This window comes from Oncorhynchus clarkii, chromosome 7 (assembly GCF_045791955.1).
Source record: "Oncorhynchus clarkii lewisi isolate Uvic-CL-2024 chromosome 7, UVic_Ocla_1.0, whole genome shotgun sequence".
Classification (NCBI taxonomy): Eukaryota; Metazoa; Chordata; class Actinopteri; order Salmoniformes; family Salmonidae; genus Oncorhynchus; species Oncorhynchus clarkii.
In genome coordinates this window covers 74420714-74448589 of record NC_092153.1, presented here as the reverse complement: position 1 = coordinate 74448589, position 27876 = coordinate 74420714, and the positions used below count along the sequence as shown (strand labels likewise).

Below are 27876 nucleotides of genomic sequence, written 5' to 3'. Positions count from 1 at the left end.
GATCATATGCTGGTGGGGGCAATAGCCTACGATCGAATGCGGGAACCAACAGACTGCATGCTTCAAGTATTGTTGCGCTTACAGTCGCATGCACTTGTAGCCTGCATATCAACTGGGAATAGGCTATTTGAAGTTGAAAATTACAGTTGATTCCTGTCGTTGATAGATCTTAGATACGAAATGGATGCCAATCCATCCTTCTCGCTGGCATGTCTTTACAGAAGCGATCCAATTTATTCCCTCTGTGCCTCAGATTTAATGACCGCTTCTCAAACTGTGAACAATAATTTCATAAAGGAACAGAAGCAATTTATGAAGGTAACGTTCTGCTTTTTGTTGTTATTTTCAAATTTTCCTTCCGATTCGCTTGTTTGAATATAACCCACATATTTAGACTTATGTTTAATCTTATAAATGTATAGCATACAATTGTAGGCTATCTTTTACTGGGCTTGTATATTTTACAAGTAAAAATAAAAAATAAATAGCCTATTCATGTTCCTGTAAGCATATATTCACTTTTCATTGAAAGTTAGAAGCATCACGTGACTTTTAATAATTCCAGTTAATGCTCTGTTAACTTTGTAAATAATTGTCTAGGCAGTGAGACTAGATGGTGACTTATTCATTTTCAGCTTAACCCTTTACACTCGTGGGAATTAGCCAAATTAGCCTTCTGTTTCTTACAGAAGAAATATGAGAAGCTTTTGGATAACAATGTTATCAATTGAAAGGGAACAGTTTGGAGATTATGGGGAAATTATTAGACCAAAGGTGAGGACACAACAGTTCACCTGACACAAAACAGAATTCAAACATTACACTGTTGATTTTATATGCAGTTTACATTTACTTTACTTTTTGCTGCATTTGTTGATAGTGAAATCTGAAAATACTCTGGATACACTTAGTAGCATGATAAGTATATTCCTGGAAAATGTGGGCTAGGCAAGAGTTTGAGTGAGAGGACTAACTCATGTCTCTGTGGCCACAAACCTCTGCAGAGTGTGCACAGTTCCTAAGTAATTTCAATGCACTTTTATGACTCAAATAAGAGTCTTCAACTGCAGTGCATTCGGGAAATATTCAGACCCCTTGACTTTTTCCACATTTTGTTACATTACAGTCCTTATGTAAGTTGTTTTTTATACATTTGCAAAATAAAAATGTTTTTGCTTTGTCATTATGGGGTATGTCTAGATTTATAAAGCAAGAACTGTTTTTTAAATTTTTATACATGAGCAAATGTATAAAAAAATAAAATAAAAAAAATATCACATTTACATAAGTATTCAGACCCTTTACTCAGTACTTTGTTGAAGCACTGTTGACAGCGATTACTCCCTCGAGTCTTCTTGGGTATGACGCTACAAGCTTGGCACACCTGTATTTGGGGACTTTCTCCCATTCTTCTCTGCAGATCCTCTCAAGCTCTGTCAGGTTGGATGGGACCGTTGCTGCACAGCTATTGTCAGGTCTCTCCAGGGATGTTCGATCGGGTTCAAGTCCAGGCTCTGCCTGGGCCACTCAAGAACATTCAGAGACTTGTCCCGAAGCCACTCCTTTGTTGTCTTGGCTGTGTGCTTAGGGTTGTGTTCCAGTCTGAGGTCCTGAACGCACTGGAGCAGGTTTTCATCAAGGATCTCTCTGTACTTTGCTCCGTTCATCTTTCCCTCGATCCTGACTAGTCTCCCAGTCCCTGTCCCTGAAAAACATCCCCAAAGCATGATTCTGCCACCACCACGTTTCACCGTAGGGATGGTGCCAGGTTTCCTCCAGACGTGACGCTTGGCATTCAGGCCAAAGAGTCCAATCTTAGTTTCCTTCATTCATTCATTTAGCTCTCCCAGCTGTGCTGTTGAGGAACTAGAGCAGGCACACTCTTCATTATTTTGTCTCGAACACAACCCTGCATCCCAGCAATCACACAGTTACTCTTGTTGTTTACACAATCCAAAAACGTCCATTATAAATCGCAATATGGGTCAAGTGTGCATCAGTTGATAGGTTGTTCTATTGCAGGGTATGCCATATCATCAAACATAGTGATCATAAACGTTGACACTGCGTATGGCAAGAGTTTTATGATATGGAAATGTGAAGTGCGTTTCATCTTTCAAAATACTGTACATAGTCCTCTTCAATAAGCATTTCCTTCACTCAGACAACACAAAAGTGGCCCAATTAGCGTGAGGGATGGGGGCAACTTCTTGTTGCGAGAGGTGCTCAAGTTCATAACTGCTGTCAGTCAAAACCCATACAGCGCTGTGAAGCACAGATCAGAGTTCTAATGTCATGTATAGCATGTTACTGTACAGCAATTGCTCTCCAATTCAGCCGTTTATCAGTGCCCAAATTGGCCATGTTCAACCCGTACACGGTTACGAGTGTAAAGGGCTACCAGAATGTTTCGTAAAAGTTCAAACATGGTTACATTTAATTTCAATGTTGGTCATATTCTAGGAACGTTCTCCAACTGGTTTGATATTGGGAATGTTCCCAAATAGTTCAGAGAACGTTAAGAAAACTTTTCATTAAAAAAACATGAGAACTTTAACGTTCAGAGAACATTCTAAGAATGTTATTTAAGAACATACATTCTGTTCTCAGCATCAACAAAACTCCCTCTATCCTGTATTTTGTTAAGTTAATTCAGGTGTGTTGGTCGCGCCCACTAATTGGCCACACCTGATCTTAATGAGTTCTTGTTTCCTTTGATATGTGGTCTGTTTGAAAATACTAAAATGACCAGCTTTGTAAAAAACATGGCATGCTAGCTCCATCCTGGTGGTGCAGTGGACTAATTCCATGGATAGAGAACAGACGATTATAGGTTTGAATCTGAACTGACACGATAAAGAACAAATATCTCATGCACTTGCTCAACAGATCAAATGACACTGCTACTTGTGTCCATTCCAACATGGCCATTTAGTGACTTCCTCTCTTGCTGTCTCTCTTTCTCAGACTCTGAAGAGGCTGGAGCAGCAGCAGCTTACCTGCATGCGTCAGCTGAACGAGGAGCAGAGGACCTTTGCCTTCGTCATGAACAAGAGGCTAAGCCAGAGGGGCGCTACGAGGCCTCAAACGCTCCCCTCCACCTCAGTCTCCTCTTCCATCGTCCCTCTGTCCATTAGGGGGTCCCGGTCTGCCCCGGCTGCTCTCGCCACCCGCAATGGGGCCAACAGAGTTGGCAGTGCCAAGAGCGCCAACAGCAGAGTCAAGTTTGAGCAGTCTTCTTCCAGCCTCTCGCCATGGGCAGTGAAATTACAGAAGAAGAGTATGGAGATGCAGGACAGAGAGGCAAGGGAGGTGAGCACTGTGAGTGGTCCTCTGTTCCAAATCCTGACCTGACCATGAGCTGCATTACTCTGAGGGACCACTGTAATGGTTACCAAAAATTACCTTTCTTTCTGTAAAGGTGGCCTTTTTGCTTGGATGAGAAATATCTGTTTTGTTAATGACTTCTCTCTTTTATTAGGTTTTGAAGGAGTATGGGGCCTCGGCTGATCAAAGGTGTTGTTGTGAATGTGGTCACACCAGGGAGCTGTTGGACAGGAGACTGAGTTGTCCAGCCATATTACAGAGGCATCACTCTTGATTCTGCTACAGTATGGGGTGTTATGGACGTACGATACAGTATATTGCTACAGGGGGGTGCGAGAGTTTCTCCTGAACATCATCTACCTACTCGTACTGGATCGATATAGCTACCTTATTTCTTGGAGGTTATGCCATGCCAATGGATATCTGGACAGCATTTTACGTCATGACCGATAACTGAGTAACACTGTACGTCATGACCGATAAATGAGTAACACTGTACGTCATGACCGATAAATGAGTAACACTGTACGTCATGACAGCTTCATAATAAGTTACATGAACTATGTCAACATGTCATTACACCTTTAACTGTTTACAGTACATGAAAAATGACACTGCCTTGTCACTTGACATTCAGTGACATAAGATGCCTTTACATCTTTTGACATTTGTTATGTCACGTTTATGACCATAATATGACACTGTTGTGATGTACAGTTCAAATAAAGTGTTACCAAGGTACATTCTGTGTTCACCTATATAACTTGTTTCCTGAAGATGACAACATAATATGTAATATTGTTTTTGTTTTTTTCATGGGAAGTTGAATGCCAAGTTTTATTTTTTTATCAAAATGTAAATTAGATCTGACTGTTACTCAAAGGAATATGTTCATAATGGTTTTTTTTTAAATTGATGACAGATTTTTGTGTGTGTAGTTTACTAAATAAACTGTAAACTGTAGCTTATACTGTATGTTGAGGTTGGAATTCAAACATTTGATTTTAGACCAATGACAGCATTAATAAGAGATGAAACCGATTGGACCGTAGCAGCAACATTGTATCGACTGTACTTATCTGAAAGTAGTGACATCATCCTGTGTGACGCATTGGGAAACAACGTTAAACGGAAGGAAATCACAGAAGATTGCCTACAGTTGAGGACTTAGTCTAGCAATCGCTTGTACAGCACTACAACAAAATAATTTTGTTAAAATATTGAGTATTTCCAAAAGTTGTTACTCAAATTGTATCTACACTGAGAGTCCAGGACAGAAAAGTAACGTGTACCGTTCCAGGAAGAAAACCACTAAAGAGATTGAGTGCAATCTTGTGCCGAAATCAGAACATTATGGGAGGTGTCTTTGGGGCCTTTTCTGTCGCAAGCTGGGTAAGGTGCTTCTCGTATATCATCACGACCATATTTGTGAACAAGAACCAGGTTGACATGTATGAAAGAATGGCTGAGTATCCCAGGCAAGTGCAGCTGATGTGAGCTCATACAAGGTTGTCAGGATCAGTGGTGGAAAAAGTACCCAATTAGCAAACTTGAATAAAAGTCAAAATACCCAAACAAAAAATTGAACGTCGCCCAGTAAAATACTAACGTTACTTGAGTAAAAGTAAAAAAATTATTTGGTTTTAAATATATTTATGTATCAAAAGTAAAAGTATAAATCATTTCAAATTCTTTATTAAGCAAACCAGACGGCACACTCAAGACATAATTCACAAACAAATAATTTTTGTTTAGTGAGTCCGCCAGATCAGAGGCAGTAGGATGACCGGTATGGGGGAGTGATAAGTGCCAGAATTAAGCCTCGTGATGCCTCTCACCAAGTTACCTAACGTTTTCTTTGTGCTGTAAAATACTGCCATGAATTAACATGGACTGTCAATGGAGACAAGTATTTTTCTAATACCCTGACTACACCGAGGGCTATCTATGTTATTCAACTATTGCACCCACACTGCTGGAGAGCGTCTGCTTTGCCAAGGGCTAAAATAGAAGTCATTCCTATTTCTGACACAGATGCGCTGCATGTCCTGCCTGCATTTCAGGTAAAATAGCAACCTAATGTTTATATCCCAGGACAAATTAGCTAGCAATAGCAAGCTAGCTAAATAGGACAAATTAGCTAGCAAGTGCAAGCTAACTAGTTAAATTGCCATAAATATTTAATGCTTTTCGACCTGTCCCCAAATTAACATAATTGGTTCAGTTTGATTTCATATTTTAACATGCGTGTCGTGATCACGTTTGGTGTAGGGGGACAAAATAAATGTATGCACGATGGCGCACGCGTGCAGCCGGTTTGGGTTCCATGTAAGGCGTCAAACTGCGTTCATGTCACGTGACGCCTCTACTTTTGTTACACGTCATGTGTTTGTCTATTTTATCATTAAAGATCTCACCATGAACACCTTACAAACGTCTACATGTAAAAAAATATTTTTCATTGCTAGAGTAATCTAATCAATTTAATTTGTCGATTTAGCTAAAATAGGCATATCACCTCAATACAAAAATTATTAGGCTAGTTGATATTGCAGCCAACCACCATTACTGTATAAATATTATTATTTCTCACATCAATACAGACACTAGGGCTTCTTTGTTGGAGGTACCCTAAGTCTCTAGTGGCACATTCAAAACAACTCGATTCTCTGACTTCCGACTTCAGTGCGTTCAAGACAACTGGGAGCTTAGACTGATCAAAATAGTTTTGAACGGTCATCCAACTCGCAATTCAAATTCAGAAACTCGGGCTTCTTTCTCTGACCTGAAAATAACTGATGTCATGATTTGACCTCGTTTTTCCCCCGAGTTCCCAGTTTAACAGACATAATCACTGTCATCATGAAATCCTTAGGCTATACATTTATGTGGAGATGTCTTATGGTTAAAACCAGGGTTTGAATTGAGGGGGTATGTGAGGATATAGGCCTAACCCTTGTTATAGAAATGGTCAAAAAGCATATGCTACCCCTTGTTTGTGTAACAGTATAGCTTCCGTCCCTCTCCTCGCCCCTACCTGGGCTCGAACCAGGGACCCTCTACACACATCAACAACTGCCTTTCATGAAGCATTGTTACCCATTGCTCCACAAAAGCTGCGGCCGTGGCAGAGCAAGGGTAACAACGACTTCAAGGTCTCAGAGCGATTAAAATGCTATTAGAGTGCACCCTGCCTGACTAGGATCCTGACTTTTCCTCATGTTATATTTGTTACCAATTAGCATAAATGTAGTCCTACTAATAAGCTTTTTGTTTTCCTATTAATTTGCATAGGCTAACCATTGCGATTATTGTTATGCCTTTTATGAATAAATAGGCATCGGGAGGTAAACAATTATAGAGGCAAACAATTTCGATGCCCCCTCACACATTAATGTTACTTTGCCTTATAGATCTCAAAGTCAGTTAATTTCCACTACATGCATATGCTAATTTATTTGATTCATACACTGGCTTGTCTGGCTGGCATCTTTTCATTTTTAACACGCCTTCCCTTATCTACACTGAAATAATATATGCAGTTTTCAGTAGTCCTATATTATGATTTTAAAAAATCATAGCTCATAAGTACTCCCTTGTGGTATAATACATATCTATTGTATGTCCTAGGATACAACAATGCATAATTTTGAACTAACAAATACCATCAAGGGATACTTTACAATTTACAATAATGAACACCTTGTGAAACAGCTATGAAAACCAATCTGGCAATATTTTAGATTTAAATATATAAACATCCATATTTTTTGGGGTACATGTGTGAAATTTACTTTCACAGATTTTTTGTACACTCACATGGCAATCAGACGGAACTACTGAATTCTGGTGTTTAGAATAGAGAAAATGTGGTTGCTGTGTGGATGGGAGGTTCTGCCTGTCACTTGTTCTCAACAGGCAGTCAGTCTCGGAAGAGGGACTCGAAAAGGGAGACTGCAAAGTCCAGGCGCTGCTGCTCTCTTTGTTCTGAGTGTTTGCAGTGCTAGTGTTTTTAGTTAATCTGTGTATCTCACATGTCACGTGCCCAGTATGATTGTTTCTTGCTCTTTCTTAGCAGATAATGACAACATGACAATAACAGTAGCTGATGTAATGAAAAGTTGTAGCGTGGTTGATAATGGAGGACATCAGGTGGATCCATGTCTGGGTGTTAGGCAGAAACCCTGGGTCCTGGAGAACAGGAGCAGAGTAAAGGGAACAGGGTAGGAGATAGCTGATAAACCTGTGTGTTTGCTTGTTTACATCTATGTAAAAATACAGTTATTGAACGATTTAATTAGACATGCAATAATGTTAATGGCAGACAGAAAATAAAGGATACCTATCTGGAATGTTTTATGTCACAAGGGTTGATGAGGGAGGTAAGGGATGGGCCATGGAAAAGATAAGAGAGTGATGAGTTGTGAGAGAAACTCCAGAGTGGTGTCATGACCACTGGAGTCATACACCTTAACAGTACCTACCTGGAAGCAGTGTTTACTTAACAAGTCCCAGTCGTTAGCCTTGAGATGGACTATTTGGAGAAACCCCTGGGCACGTATTGGTACTGCTGACAGCATGGCGCTGCAGCCCACCACGGTGAGGCAAATGCAAATAGTCATCCTCAGAGATGTTTATATTCACCTTAACGGATGGCAGTGAAAGAACAGCAAGGTTTCCCAGGTCTCGCCTTCCTTTTGTCCTTCTTCCAAGCCTAGTCATTCACCCGGATGTCGAAGCATTTGGTCCCCTTGATCCTCCTCTGGTGGCTCTCCTTCTGTTTCTCTCCCATGTTCAGTCTCACCTTGATAATATAAATACATGCAATTATATTTCTTATTGTTACAAATGGAGGTCGACCGATTAATCGGAATGGACGATTAATTAGGGCCGATTTCAGGTTTTCATAACAATCGGAAATCGGTATTTTTGGACACCGATTTGGCCGAATTTTTAACATTTTATTATTATTTTTACACCTTTATTTAACTAGGCAAGTCAGTTAAGAACACATTCTTATTGCAGTAAGAAGCCAAGGTAAGTTGCTAACTAGCATTAAACTTATCTTATAAAAAACAATCAATCAATCATAATCACTAGTTAACTACACATGGTTGATGATATTACTAGTTTATCTAGCGTGTCCTGCATTGCATATAATCGATGTGGTGCTCGTTCGTGAAAAAGGACTGTCGTTGCTCCAACGTGTACCTAACCATAAACATCAATGCCTTTCTTAAAATCAATACACAAGTATACATTTTTAAACCTGCATATTTGGTTAATATTGCCTGCTAACATGAATTTATTTTAACTAGGGAAATTGTGTCACTTCTCTTGCAACACAGTGTTTTTTGTCATATAGCCCAGGGCCTCGAGCAAAATATCATATTGTAACAACAAGAGGACAAAAAAGTGTTGGTCCTCTTTTGGGCACAGCTCAGGGATAAGTTATACAGCCATTCTTTGTCTCAGGCCCAGGTAATAAGTGTTGGCCAAGGCCAATATGCTATACTACCCATAAAACCCACACCACAACTACCACAACCACTACACAACCAACACCACCAATTAAAAATATATATATATTAGCATTTGAGGGAGTTGACAAGTTTGTCCTCAGATTTTAGACCTCTCAGAGAAGATGAAGCACATTTCTCAGACTAGCACCCAGGGCAATTTGAAATAAATCTCAAAATATATATATTAGCATTTGAGGGAGTTGACAAGTTTGTCCTCAGATTTTAGACCTCAGAGAAGATGAAGCACATTTCTCAGTCTAGCACCCAGGCAATTTGAAATAAATCTCAAAATATATATATTTTTTGATTGGGTTGTTTTGATTGCGTTTGAATTCGGTTCCTGTCTACTACCACATTGCTGCAAGTGCCAATACTAAGGTTAATCAGTCTGCATCGACTGGCTTGTCCCTAACTGACCTAATATGTTTCAGGAACGTTTGGCAATGGTTTTTCCCTATCTCTTTCCCTCTAGGTGCCGTGTCTCTGTAGCAGTGCGACATGCTTGCTGTGCAGGTGCTGTCCCCAGAGCAAGAACTCCACGGTGACGCGAGTCATCTACGCCTTCATCCTGTTGCTAGGGACCATTATAGCCTGCATCATGCTGTCACCGGGAGTGGACGAGCAGCTAAAAAAGGTACGAGGCGTGCCAATCAATGCGTTTTTTCAATATACATACTACCGTACTTCTGTCATCGAAAAAACCTTGGTTTCATGCATGTTAACATCAGAAGCCTCCTCCCTAAGTTTGTTTTACTCACTGCTTTAGCACACTCCGCCAACCCTGATGTCCTTGCCGTGTTTGAATCCTGGCTTAGGAAGTCCACCAAAAATTTGGAGATTTCCATACCCAACTACAACATTTTCCGTCAAGATAGAACTGCCAAAGGGGGAGGAGTTAGCTTGATGCCCTGATCCACCTCTACGCAGACAACACCATTCTGTATACATCTGGCCCTTCTTTGGACAGTGTGTTAACTAACCTCCAAACGAGCCTCAATGCCATACAACACTCCTTCCGTGGCCTCCAACTGTTCTTAAACGCTAGTAAAACCAAATGCATGCTTTTCAACCGTTCGCTGCCCGCACCCGCCCGCCCGACCAGCATCATAACTCTGGACGGTTCTGACCTAGAATATGTGGACAACTACAAATACCTAGGTGTTTGGCTAGACTGTAAACTCTCCTTCCAGACTCATATCAAACATCTCCAATCCAAAATCAAATCTAGAATCGGCTTTCTATTTCGCAACAAATCCTCCTTCACTCACACCGCCTAACTCACCCTAGTAAAACTGACTATCCCACCGATCCTCGACTTTGGCGATGTCATCTACAAAATAGTTTCAATTCTCTACTCAGCAAACTGGATGCAGTCTATCACAGTGCCATCCGTTTTGTCACCAATGCCCTTTGTACCACCCACCACTGCGACCTGTATGCTCTAGTCGGCTGGCCCTCGCTACATATTCGTCGTCAGACCCTCTGGCTCCAGGTCATCTATAAGTCTATGCTAGGTAAAGCTCTGCCTTACCTCAGCTCAGTGATCACGATAACAACACCCACCCGTAGCACACGTTCCAGCAGGTATATCTCACTGATCATCCCCAAAGCTAGCACCTACTTTGGCCGCCTTTCCTTCCAGTTCTCTGCTGCAAGTGACTGGAACAAATTGCAAAAATCGCTGAAGTTGGAGACTTACATGTCCCTCACTAACTTTAAACATCAACTATCTGAGCAGCTAACCGGTCGCTGCAGCTGTACATAGTCCATCTGTAAATAGCCCACCCAATCTACCTACCTCATCCCCATATTGTTTTTATTTACCTTTCTGCTCTTTTGCACACCAGTATTTCTACTTGCACATCATCATCTGCTCATCAATCATTCCAGTGTTAATCTGCTAAATTATAATTACTTCGCTACTATGGCCTATTTATTGCCTTACCTCCTCACGCCATTTGCACACACTGTATATAGACTTTCTTTTTTTCTATTGTGTACTGTACTGTACACTTATTTACTCCATGTGTAACTCTGTGTTGTTTCTGCCGCACTGCTTTGCTTTATCTTGGCCAGGTCGCATGAATGAGGTTGTATAAAGGTCGCATAAATGAGAACTTGTTCTCAACCAGCTTACCTGGTTAAATAAAGGTGAAATAAATAAAAACTCTCCACACTCTCATGCTCCGAGGACATTCTCTTGAGTCCGTTCTTGTGAGGGCGAGTGTGGAGAACGCATAATGCATTACATTTGAGAAGCACTCACACTTCCACTAAGGTATTACCTCACACACGCTGCACCTCCCCATTCACTGAACCATCTTCTAGGCAGGACAATGACAATAGAGACAAAACAAGATAACAATATTTAGTCGTAGTTAGCCAGTTGGCCCTATTGACTTACTATGGGCTTGCAATCTACGCACACTACAGTGGGTATTGTAAGCAGGTAAACATGCCAAAATTAACACAGCATGTATTTATTAATGTTTTCAAGATACAATATTGTAGTCAGGTAACATTAGATTTGATTGGGCAACGTTTCATTCCGAAAATCAGTTTCTTTTCTCTCACTTCAGCTCATGTAATGGCCGCCATTAATGTCAACAAGTGTTGTGTTATTTTTTTGTTATTGGTTGCGTCATATTACTGTTCGTTCAAATCTAATTTGATTTGTCACATGCACCGAATACAACAATGCATGCTTCGAAATGTGTTCAGCGGAGTACGCATCCGAGAAGTTCCCTCCGTGCTCCATTTTGCGTACTTTGATTTGGACTCATGCTCCGACACTCCCGTGCTCCAGATTGCGTGCTCGGAGTGCGCTAGTATGCATATTGAGAAACACCCAGTGTGTGTGTGTGCATGAGATGATGAGCCATGATGTGTCATAGTAGATGTTTGTGTACATGGTAAATGGTTGCTTTAGTAATGCTTGAATACCTGGGGAGGCTATCGGTGGGAAGAGTTAAGTCACACAAAGTATAGAACAGTAGGGGTCTACAGAGATACAACTTACTGCATATTGAGGCTGCATTAACATTGCAACTCTGTGTATACTGTCATTCTACACTTAAACATGTACATATACAGGTAACTGACAAAATAACAGAAACACCAACATAGTGTTTTAAGGGCGTTGAGCCACCAGAGCTGCCAGAACAGCTTCAGTGCGCCTTGGCATAGATTCTACAAGTGTCCGGAAAGTCTGTTGGAAGGATGCGACACCATTCTTCCACAAGAAATTACATAATTTGGTGTTTTGTTGATGGTGGTGGAAAACGCTGTCTCGGGCGCCGCTCCAGAATCTCCCATAACTGTTCAATTGGATTAAGATCTGGTGACTGAGACACACAACCCCTTTATACCCTCTATGCTCCCTCTTTCAAAGTCACTGAGATCTCTTCTTCTAGTCATGGTAGCCAAAATAATGGGCTGCCCAGCATTTTTTATACATGACCCTAAGCATGATGGGATGTTTTAATTTCTTAATTAACTCAGGAACCACACCTGTGTGGAAGCACATGCTTTCAATTGACTTTGTCTCCCTCATTTACTCATGTTTCCTTTATTTTTGCAGTTACCTGGGAACGTTGAATGACTTTATGACCATGTTAATTTTGTCAACAAAAATAATGACAAAAATATTTTCCGTGGCAGTTGCCGTGACAATAACTGACTAAATAAATCCAGAAAGAAACTATAGCTAATCAAATAAATAAATAATTTATGTTGAGCCACATCGGCCTGCATTTTACATCCATAAGCCCCCGTTCTTTTGGACAACAATGTGGCTGCAGCATCTTATTATTATTATTATTATTATTGCATATGTTTGTCATATTTCTGCGTTGGGAAGAGAATAGGATGTTATGCAGAAAAATATATAGGTAAGACAAGGCTGTGTATGTTTGTGCTCATGGAAGTCAGTTATTTATGTTCACTATAGGTTGAGGCAACACAAATATGATGGAACTAAAATGAAAGGGCATTTAGTTGATAAAAAATGTCCCACTGTTTTCATCATTTTGACAATAACTACACTAAATCATTATTCAAATGACAAATGTGACTAAGTTTTAGTCATTTTGACTATGATATAATTAAGACTTAACTAAATGAGCACTGTTGTATGAATAGTTATAATACTGTATGTGAAAAGTTGACTTTTGTGGTACAGTCTCTCATGATAGTAGCCAACTTGTTGTTGACCAAAGTGAAAATGTTAGGTTATTGAATACAGAATCGCACAGCTAGACTATAATAATGCTGTCTACTCTGTACAGTAGATTAGACTGGCCTGAATGGTTTGTGAGAATGTCTATCTGTGCCTGTAGATTCCTGGGTTCTGTGAAGATGGAGCAGGCTCTTCTATCCCAGGAATTCATGCCAACATGAACTGTGAGATCTTTGTGGGCTATAAAGCCGTGTACCGGGTGTGCTTCGGCATGAGCATGTGTTTCCTGGTGTTCGCTCTGATTATGATCAACGTCAAGAACAGCCGAGACCCACGCTCTGCCATCCACAACGGGTAACCACCCATCACATGATGCACCCCCTAAAAAAAATACATGAAAAAATAAAAAAGTAAAGGCCTAGATGTAATCATATTTATTACTACACCAACTTTGACTTAAAAGTCAGTATTAAGGTGAATAGCCTTTATTATTATTATTAACTGAAAATGTACACTGCTTGTAACTTAACTAATGTCATAATGAGGTACTGGTAAGACAACCTTGTTTGTTGACTATTTTCTGTCATACAGTATGACTATCACACTGCTACAGCCACTGTCACAACAACTATTGGCAATATTAATAAAATAATCTCTTACACAACAGGTCACTGAGCTAACGTGCTTTAGGCCACCGTGCCTCTCTGAAACAGAGGAGAATAACTGCAGTATAATTTTTAGTAACAGCAATACATCATAAGCCTATTCATATACAATGCATTTGGAAAGTATTCTGACCCCTTTCCTTTTTTCACATTTTGTTACGTTAGGTACAGCTAGGGATGCACAATATATTGGTGAGCATATCGGAATTGGACGATATTCGCAAAAAACGCCAACATCTGCATCAGCCCGAAGTCTAGTTAAACGCCGATATGCAAAACCGATGTCAAAGCTGACGTGTATACCTATATACCATAGGTAGATGATGTGCATACCTATATACCATAGGTAGATGCTGTGCATACCTATATACCATAGGTAGATGACGTGCATACCTATATACCATAGGTAGATGATGTGCATACCTATATACCATAGGTAGATGATGTGCATACCTATATAATGTAGGTAGATGACGTGCATACCTATATAATGTAGGTAGATGATGTGCATACCTATATAATGTAGGTAGATGACGTGCATACTTATATAATGTAGGTAGATGATGTGCATACCTATATAACGTAGGTAGATGATGTAATGACGGCACGAAAAATACAGCGCTATATAGAACAAAAGCAGAAAAATACTAAGCGCTACACTTTCAACAACTAAACAAGTTCAAGTCGAGCAGTCACTTGAAAAAGTAAGAACATTTCAGCGAGACAACTCAAAGGCCAAACCCATTAACGCCAAGATAATCGAGCCCCGGTACACACTATTTTTCAGATGTTGCCCTAACGGAGTTACACAGTATTGTTGACACTCACATCCATGAGCTACTTGCTATGAGCGTCTCTGCTATTAGCTTCCCAACTAACATTTGGACCAGCGATGTCAGCCACATGAGTATGCTGAGTCTGACGGCACAGTGGGTCGACAAGGATTTTGTACTGAGGAAAGCCGTATTGCTCAAGAATGTGCTCTTTCTCATACCGCTGCTGCCATTTCAGTGGCATTTGAGAACATGTTTGAAACTTGGAAACATGAACACTCCTAGCTCCATTCGAACAACTGTCTCGAGAAATAAGCTAATCAACTGCGTCTGCAGCAGATGTGATACCCTCTGTCATGGCATTGAAACGCCTGCTCAACAAAACTGCCGACACAGACCGTCTGGTTGAAACTTACATAAGAACTCAAGGCTTTGAACAAGCGATTCGGTGGCATTACCTCTGAGCCTCTTTACTGTGTCACCACCATGCTCGATGCCAGGTACAAGGACCGCTACTTCGATGCAGACAAGAAACAGGGTTTACGTGAAATGTTACAGACATGGCTGGACAAGATGGAAATGGACACAGTGATTGTCCGTGGCCTCTCTTCCTCAGTGCGCACTGACAGCTGAAACTTCACTGCTTGATATGTATGATGAAATCCTGTTTGAGAAAGAAACGACTGAACAAATGAACAACAAAACAGCACAGCAAGTAAGTGAAAGAAATAGGTTTTGATTATGTTTTACTAGTAATGGGGACATACGTAAATGCCAACAAAATACATTTTGGGTCAGTGTGGTGTGTGTGTAACCTTTATTTAACTCGGCAAGTCAGTTAAGAACAATTTCTTATTTACAATGACGGCCTACCCTGGCCAAACCCGGCCGATGCTGGGCCAATTGTGCACTGGCCTATGGGACTCCCAATAACGACCGGATGTGATACAGCCTGGATTCGAACCAGGGACTATTGTGACGCCTCTTGCACTGAGATGCAGTGCCTTAAGAATGCTTAAAAGGCCGCTAAAATTGTAAATATCGGTAACGGTACTGTTTTTTCGGCAAGGAAAATATTGGATATCGGTATCGGACAAAAATAACATTGGTGCATCCCTAGTTACAGCCTTATTCTAAAATGGATTTTTTTTTAATTTCCCCCTCATCAATCTACACACAATACCGCATAATGGCAAAGCAATAACAGGTTTTCAGACATGTACATCATAAGTCTATTCATGTATATTTACTAGGTATAACCATGCAACAAAATAACCATGTAATATGTGCGTTTTGAAAAATGCTGATACTGTCAATATATATTATTTTGTATTTTATCTGTACACCACATCAAGAGTGGCATTATTGAAAGATCATACAATTATTTTTTTTATTTCATAGTTATTTTCCATACTTTTTATAATGATTCATGAAGTCTATCAAAACATTATCAAAAGGGATTCAGTTGACGAATGACTTCCTTCCCCCATGCAGGTTTTGGTTTTTTAAGATTGCCACCATGGTTGCCGTGACAGTCGGTGCCTTTTATATCCCTGAGGGGCCTTTCACTCACCGTAAGATTGACCCAATTGAAATAAAGAATTTGTCATAATACTTGTCTATTTATTATGATTTATCGATGTAGCACTTGACCATGCACAATCCGCATAAACATTAGTGATATACTTTTAATTGTTGATATTACAATTTATTGGATTATTAAGACAATTCATTGTTGATACACTCAATTAATAATTGAATTAGTTGTAATTGTAATATACTAGTAACTTTATACTTAGCAGTGCTTGTGGATATTTGTGATACGATGATGGTCTCTTTGTGTGTGTGCAGTGTGGTTCGTGGTGGGTACCTGTGGGGCGTTCTTCTTCATCCTGATCCAGCTGGTTCTGCTGGTGGATTTTGCCCACTCCTGGAATGAGTCCTGGGTGGATAACATGGAGAGTGGGAACTCCAGGGGCTGGTATGCAGGTGAGTCTGCCTGACCCTCTGCTAAGGAAGTCAAATCAAATCCAACTTTATATTAAATCCACTTACAATCGCAACACACGTAGTTAGCAGTCAAACAATACAACGAAGGAGAAAAAAAGGGCAGAATAAAAGAGCATCAGCACACAAGTGTTTATGATTGGCTAAATAATTTTGCTGATTAGAGATGCTGATGTGATGTTTTATTTGAAGTTGTTGGGCTGTATTCTAGACCTAAGGAAAGCTTTTGATACTGTTAACCATAATGTTCTCATCACAAAACTGTCCAAGTTTAACTTTTACCCCAATGCCTTGAGATGGATGAAATCATACCTTGAAGGAAGAACTCAGTGTGTCAGAGTGAGCAATAAGCTGTCGCCCACTCTCAGCTATGATGTGGGCGTGCCCCAAGGGTCAATACTGGCACCCCTCCTGTTAATTCTATACATTAATGATCTGCCTTCTGCCTGTACTGGGTCTGAAGTTCAAATGTATGCAGATGATACAGTGATATACAGTACCAGTCAAAAGTTTGGACACACCTACTCATTCAAGTGTTGTTCTTAATTTTTTACTATTTTCTACATTGTGGAATAATAGTGAAGATGTCAAAACTATGAAATAACACATATGGAATCATTTAGTAACCAACAAAGTGTTAAACAAATCAAAATATATTTTAGATTCTTCAAAGTAGCCACTTGCCTTGATGACAGCTTTGCTTTTCTAACTGTCTTGAAGAAGTTCCCACATATGCTGAGCACTTGTTGGCTGCTTTTCCTTCACCCCGGATCCAACTCATCTCAAACCATCTCAATTGGGTTTTTGTGGAGGCCAGGTCATCTGATGCAGCACTCCATCATTCTCCTTGTTGCTTTTATGTATTTTGTTTTGTTGCTTTTTTGTGCTATTTCTCTGTCTGCGTGCTACGTGTTGCTTGTCCTATGTTACTCTATGTGCATGCTACGTGTTGCTTGGTAAATGTTCCTCTGTCTGCGTGCTACGTGTTGCTTGGCTTATGTTTCTCCGTCTGCGTGCTACATGTTGCTTGTCCTATGTTCCTCTGTCTGCGTGCTACGTGTTGCTTGTCCTATGTGCCTCTGTCTGCGTGCTACGTGTTGCTTGTCCTATGTGCCTCTGTCTGCGTGCTATGTGTTGCTTGTCCTATGTTTCTCTGTCTGCGTGCTACGTGTTGCTTGTCCTATGTTCCTCTGTCTGCGTGCTTACGTGTTGCTTGTCCTATGTTGCTCTGTCTGCATGCTACATGATGCTTGTCCTATGTTTTTCTGTCTGCGTGCTACGTGTTGCTTGTCCTATGTTTCTCTGTCTGCGTGCTACATGTTGCTTGTCCTATGTTTTTCTGTCTGCGTGCTACGTGTTGCTTGTCCTATGTTTCTCTGTCTGCGTGCTAAGTGTTGCCTATCCTATATTTTCCTGTCTGCGTGCTACGTGTTGCTTGTCCTATGTTCCTCTGTCTGCGTGCTACGTGTTGCTTGTCCTATGTTCCTCTGTCTGCTTGCTACATGTTGCTTGTCCTATGTTTCTCTGTCTGCGTGCTAAGTGTTGCTTGTCCTATGTTCCCTGTCTGCGTGCTACGTGTTGCTTGTCCTATGTTGCTCTGCATGTGCTCACTGCTCATTGTTTGTCTGTATTGTTATTGTAATAGTTTTTAATAACTTGCCCAGTAACTGCGGTTGAAAATTAGCCGCTGCTAAAACCCGCACTTTTACGGAAACGTTGATTCATGTGCACTCTACCTGTAAAAATGTAATAAACTCAAACTCAAGTCCTGTTTTAGCAAGTATTCACTTGGTACTTTTTAGTAAAGTATGTGATATCAACTCAAGCAGGTAAATACATGGTGAACTGTATCATAAGGTCAGGTGTCAATAGTGCTGACACTATATAATGCTCTATGACAGAATCTGTCCTGCTTTATAAAAACAATGCAACTAGAATCTGATTCTCTCTATCCTCTTCTGTCCAGCCTTGCTCGCTGTAACTGGACTCAACTACATCGTGTCATTTATCGCCGTTGTCCTGATGTACCTGTTCTACACTCAGTCAAAGGGCTGTCTGCTCAACAAGTTCTTCATCAGCTTCAACATGATTCTCTGTGCTGTAGCCTCTGTTGTGTCCATCCTGCCCAGAGTACAGGTAAGCCCACGTTCGGTGTTCATTAAACGCTCATTTAACGTTCATATTCATCATTTCATTTGTAGGTCAGTTTTTAGCATTTGCCCTTGTAGTGGTTAAGGTTAGCATTTGGGGAGCGTAGGCTGAACCTTTATCTGCTAAATGTTTATGGTATGCTTTTGACATTTAACTTTAATCATGAGTGTGACCCACCTGTGTATTGATTTCCTGGTGACTGCTGAGGTTAACAGTGACGCCTCTGGGATAAGGATTGAAAGACAAGTCTTAAAAGACTTGTGTTTAAGAACAGATTCAGGCCCTAATTATAACATGTGTCTACCAGTGGTTGGCGGCTGGTGACTTCTGTATATTTATTTCTTGGAGGATTTTGAATCCATCCTCCCTTTCCTACCTGGAGAAACCTCCACTGATGCCTACTCAGATGTCACTTTCATCATGTTTTTTATTTATTTAATATATATATATATATATATATATATATATATATATATATATATATATATATATATATATATATAATTTTTACAGCTTTTCTGCTACATTTACATACATTTTACATACGCATTTTACATATACACTACTGTTCAAAAGTTTGTGGTCACTTAGAAATGTCCTTGGTTTTGAAAGAAAAGCTATTTTTTGTCCATTAAAATAACATCAAATTGATCAGAAATACTTAATGTTGTAATGTTGTAAATGACTATTTTAGCTGGAAACGGCTGATTTTTTTATGGAATATCTACATAGTCGTACAGGGGCCCATGATCAGCAACCATCACTCCTGTGTTCCAATGGCACGTTGTGTTTATCATTTTAAACGGCTAATTGATCATTAGAAAACCCTTTTTCAATTATGTTAGCACAGCTGAAAACTGTTGTTCTGATTAAAGAAGCAATAAAACTGGCCTTCTTTAGACAAGTTGAGTATCTGAAGCATCAGCATTTGTGGGTTCGATTACAGGCTCAAAATGGACAGAAACAAATAACTTTCTTCTGAAACTCGTCAGTCTATTCTTATTCTGAGAAATTCCATGTGAGAAAATGCCAAGAAACTGAAGATCTCGTACAATGCTGTGTCCTACTCCCTTCACAGAACAGTGCAAACTGTCTCTAACCAGAATAGAAAGAGGAGTGGGAGGCCCTGGACAAGTACATTAGAATGCCTAGTTTGAGAAACAGACACCTCACAAACCCTTAACTGGCAGCTTCATTAAATAGTACCCACAAAACACCAGTCTCAACGTCAACAGTGAAGAGGCGACGGGATGCTGGCCTTCTAGATAGAGTTCCTCTGTCCAGTGTCTGTGTTATTTTGCCCATCTTAATCTTTTAATCTTTTAATCTTTTTTTGGCCAGTCTATGTTTTTTTTCTTTGCAACTCTGCTTAGAAGGCCAGCATCCCGGAGTCACCTCTTCACTGTTGACGTTGAGACTGGTGTTTTGTGGGTACTATTTAATGAAGCTGCCAGTTAAGGACTTGTGAGGCGTCTGTTTCTCAAACTAAACACTCTAATGTAGTTGTCCTCTTGCTCAGTTGTGCACCGGGGCCTCCCACTCCTTTTTGTATTGTAATCTGTATAATTATAATCTGTATAAAGACAAAAAGGCCATTTTTGTACAAAAGATGAGCCTTTCTTCATAATCTACTGGAGAACTATTTGGGGTTTAAGTATAATTTATGTATGAGTGAAGCTTTTAGTGAGGTGTTTAAAGATTTAATATTTAATAATTTTTGCCCCCCAAACTCATATTCATTATATAAGTAGGCATGTTTAATTTTGTCTGGCTTAGCATTCCAAATAAAATGATATTTTTTTTTGCTCATATGATTTAAAAATGTTTAGTCTGGAGTAGGCAGTGCCATTAGTAAGTAAGTGAACAGTGATAGGACCAAAGAGTTAATCAATGTGATTTTTCCATAAATTGACAATGTCATTATGTTCAAGTTTCAATGTTTATTTGCCACTTGCACAGTATACAACAGGTGTAAAACAGTACTGTGAAATCCTTTCTCAAGAGCTCTTTCCCAACAATGCAGTGATATTAATATAGAGAAGAGTTTCCCAAACGCGGTCCTGGGGCCTCTCAGGGGTCCCTAGTACTATACAGCTGAATCTGCTGTGTGGTATAAGGGCAAAAACCAAAACCTGCCCCAGGACCATGTTTGGGAAACCCTGATATCGATCATAATAAAATCATGGAAGAAAATAAACACGTTTTTGGAATCCGTTTGTAAATCACAGTTTTGTTTAATTATTTTTAGAAATTCCAGCCCCGATCCGGTCTACTCCAGTCCTCCTTCATGACTATGTACACCATGTATCTGACCTGGTCGGCCATGACCAACGAGCCTGGTAAGAGACACTGTTATAGCTGCTACCCCAACAGCATCCTTTACCTGTTCATCTATTGTTCATTATTCATTCATACTTAATTAACCAATAGTTTAAATGCTTCTCTATATGACTAATTACTGGGTACTATCAAATAAATTCTCAATTACAAACACGTACTTGCTTATTAAACTCTACATTGCCCAAGCAAATTGTAAATTCACCTGTTCAGCTCGAGTGAAAGTGAAAAATCACCACCCCCTCTCATGGATTAATGATATGATTATGCTTTACAACTCATTAAAATATATCTATAAAAATGAAAGGGAGAAAAATTTCATCTCAAAGTCTTACATTTTTTCCCCTGTTGGGCAACCACCCCCGGGCCCCCTTTAGACCGTACATGCAACCCCAGCCTGCTGAGCATCTTCCAGCAGACACTGGTGCCCACGCTGGCCCCACTGGAGATCGAGAACCAGACGACTGTGGTGATCATCGGCACTGAAGAGCCCATCCTCTCCTCCCCCTATCTGCAGTGGTGGGACACCCAGAGCATTGTGGGATTGGCCATCTTCATCCTCTGCATCCTCTATTCCAGGTGTGATTGGTCAGCAAGGCAGACTTGTGTACAGCTACAGCACATCGTGGTTTGGGGAATATAAGTCATGTGCATTTGTCGGTCCCTCACAGTATTAGTGGATGTGGTGACTCCCTCATTCACATAATTAGAATTTCAGTTTGCAGTTTGAGCACTCTGAAAGCGCTAATGCAATCCACTTTGGTTATATTTTATAAAAGCATTACAATAATTAGAAATACTTATAAATGCTTAACCATGCTTATTGTTAGATTCTAAATAAACAGAGTAAAACAGACAACTAGGAAAAGCTCAAACCAAGTTTTTTCCCCCAATGGGTCGGACAGCTGAACAGACAAAAACACATTTACACAAGAACTGGTATTTAAACCTTCCTCGTATGGTGAGACAGCCAATACATCTCTGTTGCTTGGCAGGAAGTTAAGTGATATGGGTAATAAACTGTTCCTTCATGTGACCTGACCTGACCTCAGCCCCCATTCCTCACTAATCCAGAGCTATCCACTCTTATCAGTGACCAAAACCATGTGACTGCCTTTTCATTTACTCAGTAACATTCCAAGCTCCTGGCTCATATCCAACCTCCATTGACCCCACCATATACATTCCTCCTACAGATAACCATTAACGTCTGGTGTAGCAAGTATTTCAAATTACAACCCAACAACTGAAACCAGACTGTTGCCCTTCTCCTCTCCATATGATACCTAATATCTAACAATAACATGTTCTGACAGAATGTTATCTCTCTGCATTCCCCACTCCCTCAGTAACATGAATAAGGATATTTCATATTTAAAGTTAGTCAGAACCCATCATTATAAATGCTTTACATGTTATGTTATAATTGCTAATGAAATTATAGTGCTTATTATAATGCCTATAAATGTGTACTTCCTTGCAGCATCCGCTCGTCCAACACCAGCCAGGTGAACAAGTTAACCATGGCCTCTAATGACACAGTGATCCTGGAGGAGAGTAAAGCAGGCACCCCGGACGAGGAGAGAGGGACGGGACCCAGGCGTGTGGAGGATAACGAGAGGGACACGGTCCAGTACAGCTATTTCTTCTTCCACTTCATGCTCTTCCTCGCTTCGCTCTACATCATGATGACTCTCACCAACTGGTACAGGTCAGTATGGCCAAACTACACAGATGACCAACGTTGTGAAATGCTGTGTCTGAAAACATTACTAGCTGTCAAGTCTTTGCTTCCTCCGTCCTTGTTTCCTTAATTCCCTTTGAGGATTTGGTCTTGGTACACCTTGGAGAGGATCCAAGGTTCCTCACTCTGAGAACCTCCTCCAATGAGCTTTGAAGGTAATTGAGAAAATAAGGACAGAGGGAGCAAGGATTTGACAGCTAGTGACATTTTCAGACAGGGCCATGTTGTCAAGCTTGGTCGTGTACATTTTGAGGTGAAGTTGAATCCCATTGTGTTCGTCAAAAATAGGGAGGAACCACAATGTTTTGACACTAAAGAGGAAATAACATTAATTACACATTGTGTTCTTTTATAGTTCAACATTTTATATTTCAATGGAGACCGCTCCATCTCTCTAAAATGAAAGTGACCACAAAGCAACGCTGCAACGCAATACTTCTTCCATGGATATTTCTCTTTCAGATTCACATCGTAACAATTGTTCAGATATGACTATATATGCAAATCTTATTTTTTTTCCCATACAGTCCTGATGCAGACTACAATGCCATGACCAGCAAGTGGCCGGCAGTTTGGGTGAAGATCTCCTCCAGTTGGGTATGCCTTACCCTCTATACCTGGACCGTGGTCGCCCCGATGATACTCACCAACCGGGACTTTAGCTGAGAACAGTTCCACCAACGCAGTATTTTCTTTTCACTTTCCTTATTGTGATTCCTGATTTAGTAAAAATAAAAAAAAAAGAAGTGTGTTTTACATAGACATTGACCACATGGCTTAGATTTCAAATGATTTCCTGTCAAAATGACCTGTTCTGTTTTGTGTATTAGATGTTGATGGTTTCTCATTAAAACATTTCTTTAGTTAGCCTTTTAGATGCATTAGAAGAAATAGATTCACATATGAACCTGGTGTTAAATCGCTAACCTTGTTGGTGCATTTGAAGATTGACAGATGTGTTTTTTGGTCAATTTTGTGCAATTAGGGACCAAATCGTGTATTGATGGTTGACCTTTATGTCACAGGAACAGTTTTACATGTTCCTTGTTTTTGTTGTACATTCTCTCAATGTACATTCATCTTTGACTGACTAACATTCCAAACCAACTATAAGAATGTAAGATCCTTTATCTCTTGAGTAAATATACACTGAGTATACCAAACATTAGGAACACCTTCCTAATACTGAGTTGGACCCCCCCTTTTGGACTCAGAACAGCCTCAATTTGTTGGGGCATGGACTCTACAAGGTTTTGAAAGTGTTGTGTTGTGACAAGGTAGGGGTGGTATACAGAAGATAGCCCTATTTGGTAAAATACCAAGTCCATATTTTGGCAAGAACAGCTGAATTTAGCAAAGATAAATGACAGTCCATCATTACTTTAAGACATGAAGGTCAGTCAATCCAAAAATGTCAAGAACTTTGCAGTTGCAAAAACTATCAAGCGCTATAATGAAACTGTCTCTCATGAGGACTGCCACAGGAAAGGATGACGCAGAGTTACCTCTGCTGCAGAGGATAAGTTCATTAGAGTTACCAGCCTCAGAAATTGGCAATTAACTGCACCTCAGATTGTAGCCCAAATAAATTATTTATAGAGTTCAAGTAACAGACACAAATCAACATCAAGTGTTCAGAGGAGACTGTGAATCAGGCCATTATGGTCAAATTGCTGCAAAGAAACCGCTACTAAAGGACACCAATAATAAGGAGAGACTTGCTTGGGCCAAGAAATATGAGCAATCGACATTTGACGGGTGGAAATCTGTCCTTTGGTCTGATGAGTCCAAATTTGAGATTTTCGGTTCCAACCGACTGGTACTGTATATTTAGCACTTATAATTACATATATATTGACTACGTCAGATTAATTGCTTCATATGAGTTGAATTATTTGTTTTAAAGCATTGATTCTGTCATGACTGTCCACAAGAATCCAAATAGGTCAGATCAGGTTTGCAATGAATAACTTAAATCAGACCCCCTCTCACCCGCAGTGAGTGGGAAGGAAAGAACTAGGGGGATTAACAACTCATGACCTGTTGTTAATCAAGGAGAGAAGATTCAGGTCCCTCTCCAAATTCACCAAAGGAATGTGCCTTTTTTTTCAAGAGACTTTTCCAGATGAAACTCTAACACGTTCAAATATCAAATACTGGAACAATATTTCTAACATATAACTTGGGAATGTTCACTTTGTTATTTTGTGATGTCATTCAAATTGTTATAAAAGAAATAATGTAACTTGGAAAGTATACCCACTGCAAATATGACGTGTCCATCCTATGTGTTGTGCATGTAATATGAAAAATGATGAAAGTATTTCTGTTAAAAGAGGGATTTGATTTTTAGGAGCCATTAGAGATCGTTGTTTTACATAAACATTGCAGTGACAAGTCATGCATTCATAAGTAAGGCTCAAGTTTTTGCAGATGCAGGAGGTTACGACTGTTCAGAATGATGATATGATACAAGGTTATGATTAATAAGTTGACTGTTTATAGATGTGATAGGTAAAGACCTTTTAGAGTTTAATTCAGGAGATGGTAACTCTTTAAACAACCGCTCTTGTGGTGCCTCAGATCCTAATGAGTTAATTGTTACATGATTAATTTAATTGGATAACAATTAAACATAGTTAGTTAGATAAATTAGATTAGATAAATAAGTCTTCCGATTAATGTTAAAGTCAAGTCAGGACAATTCCCTTTACTGTTATATTTAAGTCGCTTAGTATGAGACTAGGTGACATGATGTTCAGTAATTGTTTTGCTTCCACTTACAGTATGTCCTCAGTTCCGTATTACAGACGCTTATTTAGTTATAGCCAATTCTGTTCAGTAGTAATTGAGTTTGCATAGGTTTATCCTAACATGATTTAATAGTGTAGTAAGCTGCCATCCCCTTTCCAATGCCTTTCATACTGTATCTGTAAATTGTGTATTATGAATCTTTGAATTGAGAGCAACATGAAAGTGTAGCTATCAGTGTTTGTGGATTGCTTTCCAAAAACATCTATTTCAACAATCTACTTCAAGTGTTTATGCTTCTGCCAAGTATTTGTGTAATCTTTATAATGTTTGTTTAGTGTCTTGGAAATTGATGAATGTAAATGACAATCAAAAGGCTGAAGGCATGCTTTTTGAAGGAACTGAAGCATATTTTGCATGTTGCTATCGTGAGTGAAAATAAAGGTATCTACAACCAAAACCCCTACATAGAATGTAGGCCTTTATACTGTAAGCCCATCTACTTATGTTCATTAAATGTATGGTTAGCATTTAGGCCTATGGTTCAGTTCCAAATTGATTATGTGTTATATGCACACACCACAAATTGTTACCGGATATTTGGTGAATATGACATAATTATGACCACAAATACGAAATATGTTGATGCATCTGATTGGAACATGATGGTTTATAGGTTAACATTGCCATTCTGATATTAATAAAAATGTTTTTGTTGTTGTTGTTTTTTCCATTCAAACTGTAGTTGTTATGAGGGTCTGCTTGTGGAACATGCTTTAGTTCCCATTTGAACTGCGACTCTAAAAAATATTGTATGCTATGTAGGATAAATAAAGAGAATGTTTTGTTACAAAAGTTTGGGGCAAATGTATGTTATATTTCCTGTTGTTTAACAGTAATACTATTTCACCATCAGACACACTACCATGTGCTATGGCAAGTATGACTGTATTTCCAAATGTAAAGTGAATAGTGACTTGGTCGCGGAGTTCAATAAATAGTATATAAATATAATATATGCCACTGAGCAGACACGTTTATCTAAAGCAACTTATAACAGTGAGTAGGCCTACTTACATTGTCTGTATTGGCAACCTCAGCAGGAATTAAACACAACCCTGGCATTCCGAGCGCCCAACCTTGAACTAACTTAGCCAGACAGGACAACGCAGATCACAGGACTACAGATGTCATTTCCGCCATATTCTGAATAAATGGAACAGTCAACAAAAGGTGCTCAGATTGCAATTGAATAAATTAAATGGTGTTTACAAATATATTTTAAAGAAAAAATTATGTTGACCATCATTGACATTGCACTTACTCGTTTGCCTTCTGCTGAAAGTATGGGTAGCTGCAGCCCAGTATGGCAACTGGAGTATGGATGAGTGGGTGTGTCGACAGAAGTGGGTGTATGGATTTCGAATCAGCTAATTGGGCAGATTTGTTGCCACTCAAGCCAGTTTTGCGCAGCCGATTGGGCTGCACAACAAGTCTATAAGCCGGCGACCAGTGCACAGGTGTTGTATAGCCATGCCTGAGACCTGATCATATCACAGTCATGTTGTCGGCAGTAGCTAGTGTGGCCATTTCATTCCCTTCCATGATTTGATTTCAAGTAGGATAGCAGCCCACACAATCAATAACTAATATTGATAACCATCTAGACATCACCTTGTACATGCACATACAGTATATTCAATGTGAAGGGCATGAAGGGCAACAGCCCCCGGGACACAGCTGTTTGCGCTTGCGTGACAAGCACTACTGTCCAGCAACAGCGTGGGAAGTAGCTACCTAGTATCAAATCACATTTTATTGGTCACATACACATGGTTAGCAGATGTTATTGGTCACATACACATGGTTAGCAGATGTTATTGGTCACATACACATGGTTAGCAGATGTTATTGGTCACATGGTTAGCAGATGTTATTGGTCACATGGTTAGCAGATGTTATTGGTCACATGGTTAGCAGATGTTATTGCGAGTGTAGAGAAATGCTTGTATGGTCACAATCATGGTAAACACATTCATACAAAGCATGAAGCAACAGTAGTACACCAGTCATCAGTACTTTTAATAAAAAAAACAAATATTGTCAGTTTTATAACTGAAAATCTAAAATTATTTATGTTAAACTAACAGTGAAATATGACTCAGACTCATCCTCTGGCTTCAAAGCACAAGTCTAAACTCTGGCAGTGTGGTAGTTCAATGTACCGGTAATTGAGTGGTAAGAAACAGGAAAAAAACACCACTCAATTAAAACCAATAGCAGAGCGCTTTCGACACACCCCCTCCTTTCCACATGCCCACTGCTTTCCTTTAGACACACATACGGTACTCACACATACTTACACATACTCACACATACTCACACATACTCCAGCCGCCATATTAAACTTCTCCTCTGCTGG

At 39.8% G+C, this 27876-nt stretch overlaps 1 protein-coding gene across 1 annotated transcript; it reads left to right on the top strand.

The window, feature by feature from the left end:
• Window positions 1-26468, top strand: LOC139413836 (serine incorporator 3-like). Its single transcript, XM_071161629.1, has 13 exons — window positions 1-318; window positions 2968-3312; window positions 3482-4719; window positions 9322-9483; window positions 13187-13380; window positions 15959-16038; window positions 16316-16453; window positions 18438-18607; window positions 20871-20961; window positions 21337-21538; window positions 22443-22670; window positions 23231-23542; window positions 23650-26468. The coding sequence occupies exons 3-12, from the start codon at window positions 4681-4683 to the stop codon at window positions 23367-23369; spliced, it is 1443 nt and encodes a 480-aa protein (XP_071017730.1). The 5' UTR covers window positions 1-318; window positions 2968-3312; window positions 3482-4680; the 3' UTR covers window positions 23370-23542; window positions 23650-26468.
• The last annotated feature ends 1408 nt before the right edge of the window (window positions 26469-27876 follow it).